At 35.2% G+C, this 16,387-nt stretch overlaps 1 protein-coding gene across 2 annotated transcripts in view; it reads right to left on the reverse strand.

Annotated features, from left to right (window-relative positions):
- The window catches only part of PDZD8 (PDZ domain containing 8), a 47,100-nt gene that overhangs the window by 17,439 nt on the left and 13,274 nt on the right, over positions 1-16,387 (reverse strand). Inside the window, exons 2-3 of one of the 2 annotated variants that reach the window (XM_036439189.2) lie at positions 10,987-11,112; positions 4,891-4,993 (exon numbers count right to left, since the gene is read on the reverse strand). In XM_036439189.2, the coding sequence (XP_036295082.1) occupies positions 4,891-4,993; positions 10,987-11,112 (229 nt within the window). The remainder of the gene's footprint in view (positions 1-4,890; positions 4,994-10,986; positions 11,113-16,387) is intronic. The other variant, XM_045582139.1, reaches the window with a different exon arrangement.

A 16,387-nucleotide genomic window follows, 5' to 3' on the forward strand; every position in this document is an offset into this window, starting at 1 on the left:
TCTCTCCTTCTCCCTTCCTCTCTGAAAGCAATAAAAATATATTAAAAAAAAAAAAAAGATAAAGTATAGACTCTAGAAGATGAATTCTTCTGACTTCATAATTCTGGGTACAGCTGACCCTATTTAAAGCCCTTAGCAGGGGACTCTTTCCCCACCCCCACATGGGAGTCTGTGCTGTGAGATTCTTTCTCCTTCCCCACGTGGGAGTCTGTACTTGTTCTTCAATAAATTTCCACCTTTGCTGTAAAAAAATAAAATAAATAAAGCCCTTAGCAGTTGCCAGTTGAAGTTGCCAACTGGTAATTGCCAACTGGAAGTTGCCAACTGATATCCTATAACCCTCTGAAAACAATATACTCATTCTAATTAAGAGTTCCAAATTACCATTTAGAAATTCTCCCCAATTGTTAGCTGAATGCCCTTCAGGGATTTATTACTTCTTATTTTTCAGGAAGGTCTGCTATATCATGACATCTAATGCCTTTCACCACAATTCCCTCTGGTACCTGAATATTCAGCTACATAAACCTGAAGTGCTTCTGCTTCTATTATATTTATACTGAACACATGCCGGTTCCAGCATCTCTTCTGCCCATCCACTTTGTACTACATCCTAAGTATCCAAAGTTACTTTTCTAATTCTGTCTTCATTTCAGAACAAGAAGCCCATATTCTTCCTTCTTCTTTGATAGTAACATATTTATGTCAAGGTACTACTGACTTAACAGTTATTTGGATTTTTAACATTCTGTCTCTAATCACAGAAGGAAAGACCAGTCTCTTATAAAGGACAATTGCTTTCAAATGCCTGAGTGCAGAGGGAATAGGGACAGGATAAAATGAACATTAAAAAGCTTGTTTTCAAACTTAAACTCATTTCACCGTTTTATTTAAAATGGAAAACAAGGGAAAGAGCTAGGCAGAACAGCTGAGTGCCAGCTGGCCTGAGGCCTTTCCCACTATCTCAGAACTCCCAGATTCAGAGGAAAGTGACACTCAGGATCTCTCTATTTAAAACTGTGTGTGTTTATGTGATATTTATATGATCTATTTGTTTTAGTATTCACACAATGATTATGTATGCTTTAATATGTCAGATTAATTTACTGTGAATTTTATTTGATGAGCACTATGAATTTTACTTGATAAACACTATAAATTCTAGAGATATATAGCTGTCCATGAAGTTTCCAACTGGAATATTAATCGTTGCCTGAAATGAGCATTTTTAAAAATCTGAAACTGAAATTTATTCATTAGTGAAAGGGAAGCCAATTATCATCACCAAGCCTGTATATTGCTAAAGAATGAAAATAAACTTGCCTTGTCTCTTTTAGTAAAGGTGAACATATTTTAAAAAAATATATATTTTATTGAATTTTTTTTTTTTTTTTTTTTTTTACAGAGAGAAAGGAAGAGGGATAGAGAGCTAGAAACGTCGATGAGAGAGAGACATGGACCTACCGGGGATGTGCCCACAACCAAGGTACATGCCCTTGACCGGAATCAAACCAGGGACCCTTCAGTCCTCAGGCCGACGCTCTATCCACTGAGCTAAACCGGTTTCAGCAAGGTGAACATATTTTTAATATTGACTTTGTCATCTCTTGTAAGATAATTCTCTAATGTTTGTTTAAACCTGATATCTAATTTATTTTCACCTCAGCTATCACACTTAATGGGATTCTCATGAGGAATCTTTATTATTTTTAAAGAATAAACACAAGTACCTCATTTATTCTATGAGCTCTTTTATTTTGCAAGTGAAATAATAAGCAAGGCAGTGAATGAGTGTCTGATTTTGCCCCAAACTTGCCTTGGATTTCTAATAAGGTAGAAAGTAGGCTTTATGCAAGCTATGTGTTAAATTATTCTTTGCAATATTCCCTGATACCCAACATAAGAGAAAAAAAAAATCCCTTTACAAACAAAAAAATCATCAAATAGATTTAATTTTTTTCTTATGGTAAGACTGTGGACTGACCACCTAAAAGGTATTCATAACCCTTTTCTTTTAACTCAAAGTGTCCCCATACTTCCTTGCTGGTAGTAGAGACCATATGACTTAGTTCTTATCAATGAGATATAAGTCAAAATCCCTGAGTGGAGCTTCCAGTAAAGAATTTTAGAAGGACAAAACTTGACTGACATGTGCCTCTGCCATGCCTTATAGCTCATCCTTTTTCTTGAAAGGTGAATGCCTAAGGGTACACTAGATAATTTGCAACGATGAGAATAAAACGCCCATGCTAAGGATGATGGAGGAGGAAGCCAGTAAGAGCCATCTCCTTGATTATATACTAACTACGAGCTTATCGCACAAGACAAGTCTCTTTTTTCTGCTTAAGCCACATTCATTAGATTTGCTAATACTTCCAGCTAATGCATTACAACTGTTCCATCTCTACCCCCAACATTTGTAAGTATTACAAATCTAAAGCTTTCCATCTGTTATTGATCTTCCCTATTAATGGCATAAGGTACATTATAAATGCTTTAAAAACTCAAAGCTATACTTAAAATATGAAAGATATTAAGTTTCTTTCATTCTGTACACTAAAATTAGTGACTGAGTAAATTTTAACATTTAAAAAACTAATTTAAGCCTGAAGATTGTATATATAAAAATAACTTCCAAAATCATTGAGTTCTTTAGCATACTTGTTTTTAATGATACATTTTCCATCCAAATTTATAATATATTCCAAATTTTCAAATCCTATCCTACAATGTCTTATGTAGTCTTGAAGAGCACTCTAATTCTCCTCCCTAGTTATTAAATTCAGACATATGTAATTTAATGCCTGAAGACACTTAACTGTTGTTGACATTTTTGAGAACAGATGTAATTAGTAACCTAGAATTATCTTTCCAAAACTAGCTATGACATATGCTAAGATCTAAAATTATGACAAGATTAAAGTCTTACTAATTTTTGTTATAAAATATTAAAGCTGTCTAATCTGATATAAGGGAAACTGAAAATGCCAATAGCAATGGCAAGTTATGACTATTTCATACCCAGACAAAACAATATTGCTTTTTCATATATTTATATATTTCAGAACAAACTGTAAAGCTGGTTATTTTATTCCTCTGGGGAGCTGCTTCAAATTGACTGAGATGTAACTTAAAGTTAAGGTATGCACAACCACCAAAAAGGGGGAGAATTTCCTAAAAACCACTATTTTGACAATGTCATTTTCATGTTCAAAATCTTCAATAGCTCCCCAAAACTTTCATAAATTAAAACTCTGTGGTTCAGCCCATCCTCTTTCCAGCTTTACTTTCCCCTATATTCCCACCCTGATCAAAATTACTCTACTTATTCCAAAATAATTTCACACTGCCCTATGTTATATAAAGATATACACAACAGTTATTACATAGAGACACTGGAAACAATTTAAAAGTCAAGGATGCATCTATAAAAGGGTACCACATAACCTTCAAAAGTCAATATGCTTAGGAGCCTATTTAAAAAAATAAAGAATTGTGACTATTTTTAAAAATGCTATGAAGAATAATATAATATTCTAGAAAAACCAAAAAGCACATTACTACTACTATAAAACAACTATGTAAACATACTTCAAAAGTACCTATTCACCAATATACTGAGGACATATTAGAGAAATAGTTTTCCTAAATATTGGCTATATGGCTACCAAGAGCTCAATGTGATAGAAATAGCTGAAATTTTAAGTTATTAAATACATCTTTAAAGAATGCATCTATAATTTATTTCTGCAAAAAACTATTGATGTGTTAAATAGACCTAATATTTAAAAAGACTAGAAGTAACCCAGAGAAATTTGGGAAATCCAAGAAGCATTCTGGGGTTCTATTATTACCAAATGCATAATATTTTAATGTATGCTTAGCATATGAAATAACTATTCTTAAAAATCAAGAAAGGCTACATGTTCTTTGATGGCATAAATTATTTTTCAATTCCAGACATAAAATTCTGGGATTTTATTTCCAATGCAAAACTTCACGGGCTTAATAAAGCAACTTTGTAGACAACATTTTGATAAATGCTCTAAATCTTTAATAAACTACTAGATTTATGCAAATTCCAAGAAGTATATCATAATTCCTATTAAAACTTCTATGGGAAACATTCAGAAATATCAACTCAAATTTGGAAAAAAAAAAAGTGACAATTTTTATTTAAGAACTCAACCCAACAAGTCCAAATTAAAACATGTTGAGTTGGAAGCAATTTTTGTTCATTTTTACTTCTAGCACTTAAAATATTTTAAAAGCCTATTCCCCCCCCCCCCAAAAGTTTTACAATTTAGGTGAAAATCTCTTTTTGATACATCAAAAAAGAAACCAGAACATTTAGTCCTTCACACACCAAAAGTATATCCCAAATCCATTCTTTCCATTTCCTCAGCTACCACCTCCTGAATGCCTTCCCCAGAATGCCTCCTGATCTCCCTTCGGTTTACTCTCATCCTCCTACCACCCTTTCTGTATACAAAAAAAAATGTACACAAGATCTTGTCACTCCCTAACTTAAAACTATCCCACCACAAAGAATAAAATCCAAAATCCTTGCCATGCCCTATATGAATAAGTATGACTCCACCTCACTTATGGCTAGACTACCTTCATTCAGTTACTCAAACATACCTGCCCTCACGTCTCCCACACAGAAGGGAAATTAGGCTAGATATCTTATGAAAGCAAGCAATCTGAATACTATAGTTTTATGTGATCCATTTCATTACTGATGTTGTATTATAAAAAGACGAATAAAAGCTCTTCATAATTATTTACACATGATCAAAAATAACTAAGAATATAGAAATATTAATAAAAGCATGCATATAGAATACAAACTTTATACAGATGTAAAACTATGCAAATTAGTTTTACCGTCTTAATAGAACTCCTTTGTTTTTCTTCCCAAACACTACTGCTCAACTCAAGTGTGCAATGAATATTTGCCTCTCTGTCATAGGATCCAAAAATGAGTAACCTGCAATGTAAAAATAAAACAAGATTATTGTACCAGTTATGTACATTAAAATTTTGCTTTCAAATCATTGTACCAAGAAGTAATAAATTACTGTTACTATTATAATTTTGATAACAGAAAAACCTAAATTAAATACTTGGTATGCCCTCTAGTGGAAAACTGAAGTAAAGCTAAAATTAGGTGACATTCCAGGACAAGTTATTTTTCAGTGGCTAAATCAAACAAACAGAAAGTAATTTTTATGAATAAGATATAGTACAAATAGTTTCTTGTGAACACAAATACACATAAGCACACATGTGCACATGCGCTCGCACACACACACACACACCTACCTCCATCTACTAATAAGACTGAATTTATTTCTCTAAACCCATTTCTTCTTTTGAACAATTCAGGGGAAATATAGTACTTAATTCTTAAAGCCGTTGTAAGAGTAAAAGAAAACAATGCATACAAGGCATTTAGCATAGTACCTAGCAAATAATAAGTGCTCAATAAGTGTTTGTTATTCCTATTATCTTGAAAACAATTACCAAGGAATAACTGTATCACCTAATTTTACTGCTTAATATTCATATTTTAAAATGAAATCCCAAGTCTAATCTTGAGATCATATTAGGCAGTTATTATTATTGGAGGAAAAAATGTTACCTACATGTCCTACATTATCTATCTGTTAAATCAGAACATAAGTCTGACAATATGTTTTAGTAGTAAGCTTGAAAACAGCTTTAGCTGTTGATCAACATCTTGATTACCACTCCATTACTTTACCTCTACATGAATACCATGGGGGTAGGAGATAATGAAATTAGAATGGATAAAACACATCAGAGCAATATGAGAAAATTGTTTCCTAAGGTTGAGACCTAAAGCAAATCATGCTTATGCCTAACCAACTGGCTTCATGAACTAAAAAGCCTGAACAAAATCATGGCAAAAAGAAATCCATAAATTTAAATAAATTTTAATCTTAAAAGGAAATTTAAACAGTATTCAACAACCTACTGCCAAAAACATAAGATTCAGAATTATAAAAGGCTAAGTTTAGGAAAATGAGAATTTTCATTTATCAAAGATTTGCTGCCACCATCTGTTCAAAAGCGCAAACTACCCAAGTAAGGGCCTTGCCGACAGTGCAGAGAAAGCTATGCACTAGCTAGTAGTTTCTGAATTCCCAATAGATATTAAATCTTCAGGATTCAGGAACAAGAAAACACAATTCTTGGATTGTGCAATAGTTCTTTGGATAAGACAATGGTTTATTAAGATAGGACACAAAAATAAAAAACATAAATGGGACATCACTGAAATTAATTTTTTTGTGCTTCAAAGGATACCACCAACCCACACAATGAGAAAATCCTGTGGACCTGTGTCCTTGTTCAGGACCTTAAGTATCAATGAAGAATTTATAGCAATGCATTCTGAAGACCATCAAGCTAGATCTGGAAGGGCTGCAGCCTTCTGAATATGTAGTGATGGAGGGGTAGAGGGTGGGGGCAGGATCCGCTGTGCTAAAAGAGGCCAGTGGCTGACTGATTGGGATGTAATCTCTGCATAAAAAAATTGAGGTGCTCTAAATGAGAGGCAATCTATTGCCAAGCCCCACAGATACTTCTCCCATCAGAGAAAAATAATTCCTCCGGAACCTCATATCCTTCCATTTTTAAATAGGAAACTGAGCTCATAAGATTATGAGACCAACATCATTTATGTGGTCCATTGTTGACCAAAATGTCACTATGCAACATATGGCTGTACAGTATTTGACCATACACTCTCAATCTTGTGTAGTGTAGAGGAGACTTCAAATAAATCCTGAATTCCTTTTAATAAGTATGTTTCTGTACTTGTAATAGAGCAATTCTGCAACTATTTGAGATGTTATTACAGAACTGAGGAAATGAGTACAAGTGCTGATGTTACTGGAGCTAGGTTCAGGGGACATAAAAATATGAGAGGAAGAACGAACCAAGGCAAGGAACAACTCTAGGATAAACTAGAATTGGAAATACTGGGTGAACTTATGATTTCTAAATTGTGTATGTGTATGCATATATGTGTAAGTGTCTATACATGTATGTATTTCACAACTCTGTCCAGTGAAGGGACCTCTGAGTATATGAAGTAGCAGTGAACAACTCAACACCCAGGTCTTGATTTTTAATACCATTCTCTATTAAAAGGAACCAGGGCTCTTTAGTAAAATAGCTGATTCTAGGACTATGGCAAAGATACAAAATAAACCTGGAACAATTTGTTATACCAGAAAGAACGAAGAGCTTAAAAAAAAAAAAAAAAAAAAAAAAAAAAAAGACAGGCTCATGTCACAAGCATACAGAGCCAAGTTTGAAGCGGTTCCAAATGGCCAAATCAGGAACAATTCACAACAAAATAATTAAGAATAATAAAGAATTATAACCATTGAAAAATATAGAAATCTATGAGTCTGTGCCGATAATAGATAATTGGGGAATCAGATAAGGTCTCCTGGTTATAGAGCAGAATGTCAACTGCTATAGTTTGTGTTTCCATTAAACATTTTTTTTAAGTGATGTATTTTTGGAACCCAGTAAAATAAAATAGGCATTCCAAAAGCTGCTGAGAAAATACAGGTTTTAGAACAGTGTAAGTGTGACTCAGAGAAGGAGTGACCTTAATTAGAATCTTCTATCCATAATTAGGACAGGCTATATCCTAAATACACCATTTTAGAGTACAGAATCTTACATCACAAAACCATATAGGCTTTGCTTTCACTGACTATAATCTTGGTTTGTTTTAAAAATAAATCTGGTTGATAAAACCAGCCAAAAAAAAAAAAAAAAAAACAAGAAAAGAAAATGTATTCATTACTTCATTGTCTTTTCCATAAAGAATATGTGACAAATACCTCCTGGAATTTGAGGCCAAATTTCTTTTCTCCTAAATAACATGCACAGTTTGTCAGAAAATGAGAGTTAAGTTATCCATTAAGTTTCCTCTGCTGCCAGAAAACTGATCTTCTCTTCTCTATATGGTTGTTTTTAATTTGTATTTTCTATTTAACTGCACATGGGCATTTGTTTTCTTTGCAAAATACTTAAACCCTTTTTAGACTATAAATTACAAATTTAAAAATAGTTTTAACAATATGATTGTAACACTAATGTGCAATAATTAAATCTTCTAATAGAAGCACTACAATAGGGGTGTCGAACTCAAACAGAGAAGGGGCCAAAATCTAAAATCCAGCCTAAATCGCGGGCCGAATGGTTTACTGAACAGTCATAAACTGTCATTGTGATGGAAACGCAGCGGAGTGCAGTGATGACAGCGCGGTGCGGGCCACATTGCAAGGCCTGGCGGGACGGATTTGGCCCGCGGGCCTTGTGTTTGACACATGTGCACTACAAATACATAAATTGAGGTAATTGGGAACTTTTAAAAATCAACTTTAGTTTAATGCAAAAAAAAAAAAAAAAAGCAATTAGAACCAAGTTTTACAAACAAAATTGTGTTTCCACACCCAAACTTGTAATTGGGAAGTTCAAAACTCTACTTCAGATAATTAAAAAAGAACCTCTCTTTACAGTCTGAGAACCTTCTAAGTTAATAAATTTCAAATTCCAGTTCTCACAACCAATTATGCAGAAGAACAGGTTTGTCTAAAGATTTGTTTCCTCTTGGTAAACACTCTAATTACATTGAGGCATAATAATAGAAGCTTCAGCTACTGGAGACCTTCTATATAGTAGCCACTGTGGTTTATTTCCCTATTCTGGGCATAATTACTGATAAGGTAGTAGGTAGCCTTGCTCATTTTCCAGATATGAAACTTGTCTAAGAATATCTAACAGTAAGGATACACAACTAAAATGTAAAGACAGCACTTTCTAATTCAGAAGTTGGTATTATTTCCACTTCATATTGCCTCCTAAAGCATAAAGTTTCCAGTTGTACAATAACTCCAATATTCTCAATAAACAATTTGTTTTCTATGAATACTTCTAATTTTTTCCCTCACTGGCAAAGTTCACTCTCAAAGCTTTACAGCAGGCAAGTTAGATGAATGAATGAATAAATAAATCTCCTTCAAGGCTATCTTTGCAGATCTAGGGATGGGTGGATGAGTAGGTAGATAGGAATTGATAACAGTATAGTCAAGAAATTTTGTGCAAAGCTGTCCTTCAAATGGTTTGAAGTTGCTATGATTATTTTGGAAAAGATAATCCATTAAGTATGATTCTGATGCCTGTGGATCAATAAGAAAATTCACTGGGGGGAAAAAAAGGAAAACATCACTTCAAAATTTCCTTAGACTTAGGCCACTTGAAAAATGTCCTAAATATTAACATAATTTCATACTTATATATTAGCTTAGCTACTTCAAATTCAGACTTGTGTAGAACCATATTTTATTGTATGTCATTTTATTGTATTCTAAAGTTCCTTTTTACAAAATTTACAGATTTAGTCTTTCTTTGATAAAAGAATTTCTTTTCAACTAGCTTTCTGACATAACGGTGCACAATTATGAGTCACTCTAAGACAAACAAAAATATTTATCATATTATTTATTAAGGTATTCAAAATTAACCTATTTATTTGCAAGGACATAAATATATGAAGTACAAAAATATAACCTCTGTATCCAAGCACTTGTTTTTATTATGAGTTGGAAATAAAAATAGAAGTGATAAGTACCAAACAAGTGGTATAAACAAGTGTCACAGAAAAGTAGCAAAAGGACAGTATGCTTGTACTTGGAATGGTTAGGAGATACATTAAAGATGTAGCTTTTGAGGTGAGCCAAGAAAGGTTGGTTTCAACGAGCAGAAAATGGGGTAGCGCCTTCAGTAGAGAAACAGTGGGGTGTGTACACAGGGCCTTGGTACTTTAAAATATCTAAGGCAAGGAATGGTGAACTGTGGTTGTCTATGGGCCAAATCTAGCTCACTGCTTATTTTTGTATGGCCTGTGGACTACCAATGGTTTTTACATTTTTAAATGGGTGGGAAGGGGGAGGATATTTCATGACACATAAAAATTACAAAACTCACATATATTCAGAATTATACATAAATATACACAACTTTATAGACACAACCATGCCACACCCATTTGTTGACCTATTGTCTATTTCTGACTGCCTTCACACTACAAGGCTGAGTTGAGTAGTTACAACAGAAACCATGTAAATCATAAAGCCTAAAATATTTATAATCTAGCCCTTTAGAGAAAGACTTTGCCATCCTATGTGGCTGAAGTGAAGTACTGTGAGTGAGGTGCTGATCAAAGAAATTAGAAAGGTCAGAGGTGTGTGTAGGCCCTGGCAAAGATTTGAGTCTGTATTCTAGATCCGTGGTCAGCAAACCGCGGCTCGCGAGCCATGTGTGGCTCTTTGGCCCCTTGAGTGTAGCTCTTCCACAAAATACCACGGCCTAGGCTGAGTCTCTTTTGAAGATGTGGCATTAGAAGAAGTTTAAAAAATTTAGCTCTCAAAAGAAATTTCAATTGTTGCATTGTTGATATTTGGCTCTGTTGCCTAATGAATTTGCTGACCACTGGCTTAGACTATGGGGCTGGTAAAATAAAATAAGGAGGCTGGGCCAGATCCTTTCAGAAAGCTCTAAAATTCTAAGCATCACAGGGGTTTCCAAGTCTGATTTTTCAACTTTCCATAGTATTTTCAATGATCACAAACAATCCTCAAAACTGTTATGCTATCAACTGCTCTCCATAGGTCTAAGTCAGGTATGCCAACAGAGCGTCATGCATCTAAAAAGTTTGGGAATTATAAAGAATAAATGCCCCCCCAACCCCATTAGAATGTTTATACATATATTTTGCGAACTGTAAAGGATTAATTTTAATTTACAATTAAATAATTTACAGATAATACAATATAAATCAGCTCAGAGGGAAAGTAAACACAAATACTACTTAAGCACATTTTACTGCACTTTCTTTCCCATACTGTAGTAATGACAAAACAAAGACCATACCTGCTGCATTCTAACAATGTAACTTTAAGACGGCCTTCAGTAAGTGCCCATTGTTGTATATGGATATGGTCTTCTTCATCTTCTTCAAATCCTTGCAAGGTTTGGAATGGAAAAAATGGCTTAAACCTGAAAAAATAAAGGTAAGTCTAAATTTCTGAGTAAAACACACCACAGTTTAAAGCATAATAACAAAGCTTACCTGTAGGAAAACAACATAAAACAAAACAAACACTTAACACTGGCCAATAAAACCAATGCTTACTACATGGCCCCAAACTGGCATCAAATGTTGCCTTCTCTGCGGCACCAGACCTCCTGGTTCTCTGGCCTGCCTCAATGACAACAGGACACTGAGAGAGAGAAAATCTAGAGGTCTCCAGGTACCAGCATAGCTGGTTTCTAGTGAGGCCTCACGCCTTGGCTTACAGACAGCCATTTTCTTGCTGTATCCTCCATGACTTTTTTTTCCTGGTGTCTTTCCTCTTCTTTTAAGCACACTAGTCCTATTGAATTAGGTTCCATCCTTATGATCTCACTAGTGTCCCCATGCACAGATTCATGCACATTGAAAGGAAATTAGAAGAAATATTTTAATATTGCTATTCACTCTTTCTCTATTTGGTTGTGAAGTGTCAACCAAATTCACGACCAACAATGACAGATCAAAACAAATGCATGCAATTGGTACCAGCGAGAGCTTTATATGTATCGTACATGTGGGAGTCTACTTAGCCATATATATATATATATATATATATATATATATATATATATATATATATATATATAAATAAAATAAACTTGCTTAATTAGACCTGCTTTCTGATTTAGCTAAATTTTTTTCAGCCCAGTGAAACACCCCAACTTCTCTTTCAAGTAATTGTCACCAACATAGCAGTAAATATCAACACAAAGTAAATAATTATTATAGCTCACGCAGAAAGAAAAAAAGGTAAAATATTTAACTATAGCAGTGTCTGATTATATTCTGCGCAGTGAGAAAACCTGAAGTCATTTTCAACTTCCACCATTTCTTCTTTTCAGTTGGGTCATGTTTCTAAACTTTCTAAATCTCCGTTTTCTGGCTAATGAAAAGAAAATAGGATCCTACTGAGTCTCCTATCTACCTACTCCAGGACTTCTTTGAGGAGCAAACGAGATGAGGCATGTGAAAAATGCTTCACAAACATTTGGTTAAAGTGTAAAATGTTTGCACCTGACTATAAAGCAAGTCTTGTTCCTGGGCTGAAGAAACTCCAAAGAAGCTAGTCTCTAAGGAGAGGAAGTCAGGTGTTGCTCTGTGATGTCATTACCTGGCACCCACAGGGACTGTTTCTGGGCTGGGCTGTGGGTTGCATTTTGCACCATGGGGTTTTGGCAGCATTGGCTGCGATATGGTGGGGTGTCGCTACGGGGTGGTGGCGGGGCCTGTGTTCCACTTGGGGGAAGCCAAGTGTTGGTTTGTCAGCGCCAGGTTCATGATTTCATTTATATTTAAATGACCAGTGTACGTCATGGCAACTCCAGTGTTGAACGTCTGATCCCTGGCAGTCAGTGCACATCATAGCTACTAGTCAGAAGAACACTTAGTCTTTTATATATGTAGATTTGAACTTAACTACCTTTTTAAAGGCTCTCTCAAATATAGTTACATTAAGGGGTAGGGTTTCAAGTTAGGAATTTTGGAGGACACAATTCAGTCCACAATAGAATTCAAATATAACTCCAGAGCCTGGTCTACAGTTCTGAGGCTGATTTGATTACCATCCTGTTTTCTGCTGGAACATATACTCTAAACCCAATTTGAAGGTACCTGACAAGAACATTCATGGTTTTACAATCCTACTCCTAGATATCTCGAATAGAAATATGCACAAATGTTCACCCTTAGTACACCATAAACATCTATAGACACAAGCAGGATGGTTTCCATTTTGGATGCCTGGCAGTTAACTGGTTCACCAAAAGATTTGTGCAATAATCCAATAATCCACCAAAAACAGAGAAATAAACTGAGGTCAATCACACAGTGAAATACTCTATAGCAAATATAATAAGCATTCCACATATATATACAATGGATTAATAAACTACATCCACACAGTACACATGGATTAATTTCACAAATACACTATTAGTAAGCTAAAGAAGCTAATGAGTGTATATGGTATGATTCAATTTATATGAAGTACAAAAAGAAACCAAAAACAAAACCAAACCCAAAAGAAATGGTGTAGAAGTCAGGATAATAGTTATTCTTAGCAGAGCAGTGTCTAGGTAATAAATATGTAGCATATGAGAGATTTCCTGGTTGCTGGTAATATTCTACTGCTTGTTCTGAATACTGCTCTGTTCACTTTGTAAAAATTTATTGAACTGAATTATGATTATTATACTTTAGTAAAGTAAAAAAAAACACAATTAAAAATATGAATTACTTCAGTAACATTTTAAAAATATAGTATTAAATTATACACTTATAAGAGTAGCTAAGCCATCTACTCATATGTGGCTCTGAGAGAAGCTTTTTTAAACATCTAAAATAAGCTTTTGCTCTAAGATGTGTCTTTAAGACTGCTCTATGAGCACCCTGCACACATGGTAGCAGAAAAACTGTTTGCAAACACTATGATCTTTAGAGAAAAAGGGTTTACTACAAACTCAATATAAAAATATTTTGAGGTCTAAATCCTTTCTTGACTTCACCATGGGCTTGTGTGTCCTTGGCAAAGTACTAAGACTGTTAGAATTTTCAGCTCAATAAAAGAGAAAACTTTCTAACAATTAGAGCTAGTAAAACAAAACAAACAAACAAACAAACAAAAAACACAACTAGCTCATTGTATTGCATGCTTTCTCTCTAGAAATATTCAAGCAGAGGTTGTCAAAGGAGGGAAGGTACTATGAAAGTAACACATTTAGAATTGTAGAGATTATTAGAAGCCTGGTACACAGAATTCGTGAACTGGTGGGGGGCATGACCTGTGGGGTTCAGCCTGCTCATCCTCGTCAGCCAAGTGTCTGTGGACCTGCCCTCCTGGCAGCTACACTCTGGTCTGGCATCTTCCATGAAGCCAGAGCACTCGGCTCTCCATGAGACCTAGTCGGGGCCAGGCCCAGGGACAATAGCACTCAGAGGCAGCGGAATAGGCCTCAGTCCTGCGTAGCCACGAACCTGCCTCCCAGCCTCCGGGGTCAGCTCTGAGAGCCCAGTGGTGGCGACACTGCACAGCCTGCAGGAGCCCAGAGGGGCTTGATCAATGAGGAGATGATCACAGCTCACGTTCCTACCCGTCTGGCTGGGGTTTGCAGTGGAAGCAGCCACTCATCCTGGTCAGCTGAGTGGTGCTCCCACTGTGGTAGTGCATTGACCATCAGGGGGTTGCTCCTGCGTTAAGCATCTGCCCCCTAGTGGTCAGTGCGTGTTATAGTGACTGGTTGACCAGTAGTTCTGCCATTCAGTCGCTGGGCTTTTATTATATAAGATAGGATAGTCCCAACTCCTAGAGATTTGTTTCAAAATAATCAGGAGAGGAGACTGTAGGGAGATACAGATTATTGAAAGTGGCCACAAGTTAATTATCTGATTACAGATAATGGGGTTTTGAACTATTCTCTTAATTTCTGATTAAGTTTAAAATTGTCCATAATAAAGAAATAGGTTTGTACTCTGTACTAAAGCAACCTGGGTTCTCTCTTACTTCTCTTCTATAGTTTCCTTAGCAACATTTGATCTTACTGCTTTTGGAAGTTTCATGTATTGATGCTTAAAGTTAAATTAAACACCTTTTCTTCAGACTTGTTCCTCCTCTCCTGTTTTATCTCATTGGCACCACTAAATTCATAGACATTTGGAAATCTGGTTACCTTTTATAATCAATGAGTTCCATTCACCTCCATTCCCCTCCGTAATATTTCTAAAACATCTCTTCTGCTGTTCTTCTATGTTTCCCATTGGCCTGGTTCAGGTTTTCATGATTAATTAGAATGTTGTGATTTCTGAAATTACGTTTCCTTTTCTTAAAAAGAATATTTTTTAAATAAAAAACATTTTCTTTCTCTTTATAAAAAGCTACTACACATGACTTACCACATCTCTTAAGATTTATAAACAAACCACATCTATACTGGAGAGTCCACAGATGTGAAACACTTAGTAAAGATCTTGGCACGTAATGAGACACACAAATCCTGCTTTTCTTCTTTCTCTGCTCACCTTTTGACATACTGGCTTCCTCACTGAAGCTCTAAAGATATTGCATAATACCCTACATCTGCCCCTTTGCTATTTCTCCCACCTACACTATCCTTCCATCCTATCTCCCTGTGCCTAAAGCTTAACTGTCCTTTAACAGCTCAAATGTCACTTAACAACTTCAGCAATTATGCTTACTTAGGAACAGAGAGGCCAAAGTTAGGCACTCAGAGAATATAAACAACACTACATTCTACCTAAGGAAGAATGTAGAGCAGGCAGCTATAAACAGGGAATTGGGAGTTCTGTGTGCTTTTTGCCTTTTAGTCCCACATAAGACACTAGCAAACATAATTGTGCTCTAAATTCTCCAAAACCAAATATATAAATCAAATCAATCAGGTGATCAAAATGTTTCTTTATATATTGTTTTCTAGAGGCATCTCAGTATTCCTTTAAATATGAGTTTACCTGCTGCATTTAAATATAATAACAAAACCTGAATTAGCCCTAATTTTATCATGCACATTATGTAAAGTACAGTACACTTATAGAAAACTAGATGTAAGCTATAAAGAAAACAAAGTATAAGTGGTTCAAAATACTCCTAATTTCCTATATATACTGGTAAACCACGAGTCTAAATTGCAAATGCTCAATTTTACTTAGACAATTCAATTGATATTACATTTAAAAGACAATTCATACACAAAGCTCCTCCATGCTTACTAAGGTTAGTACTGTCGTAGTATCTCTCCTAAGAGACTGCCTGCTAACCACTCTGATCCCAACTAGCCTACATGGTAAGCTCCTTTTCACTGTTCAAGTTCTATTTCAGTCACCCCTCTTTGTAACCTGTCCCCCTTCCTCTGCCATCTGGTAATTGCTCCCTCTGTGTTCTAGAGACATGTTTGGCGGCAAATGCCTTCCCTTCCACAAGGAATCATTTCAGAACTCAGCATTAACCATGTATGATGCTCAAGGTTACAGCTCTCTGTCTTCCTAAGATTTCAGATTCCACATGAATATAATTTCAGTCACCATACTAGTTAATTTTTAAAATATTGTGTCCTTTGTGAGGATATCAAATTAACACTAAGCAATATGCCTCCCTGCCCTAATTATCACCTTTTTACCTAAGCCATTAAGTTTTGTAACTAAGGATTACATTAAACTGAATATTAAGACACTGACTTACAGAAAGCA

Source organism: Pipistrellus kuhlii, unplaced genomic scaffold (assembly GCF_014108245.1).
Source record: "Pipistrellus kuhlii isolate mPipKuh1 unplaced genomic scaffold, mPipKuh1.p scaffold_m20_p_15, whole genome shotgun sequence".
In the NCBI taxonomy this organism is placed as follows: Eukaryota; Metazoa; Chordata; class Mammalia; order Chiroptera; family Vespertilionidae; genus Pipistrellus; species Pipistrellus kuhlii.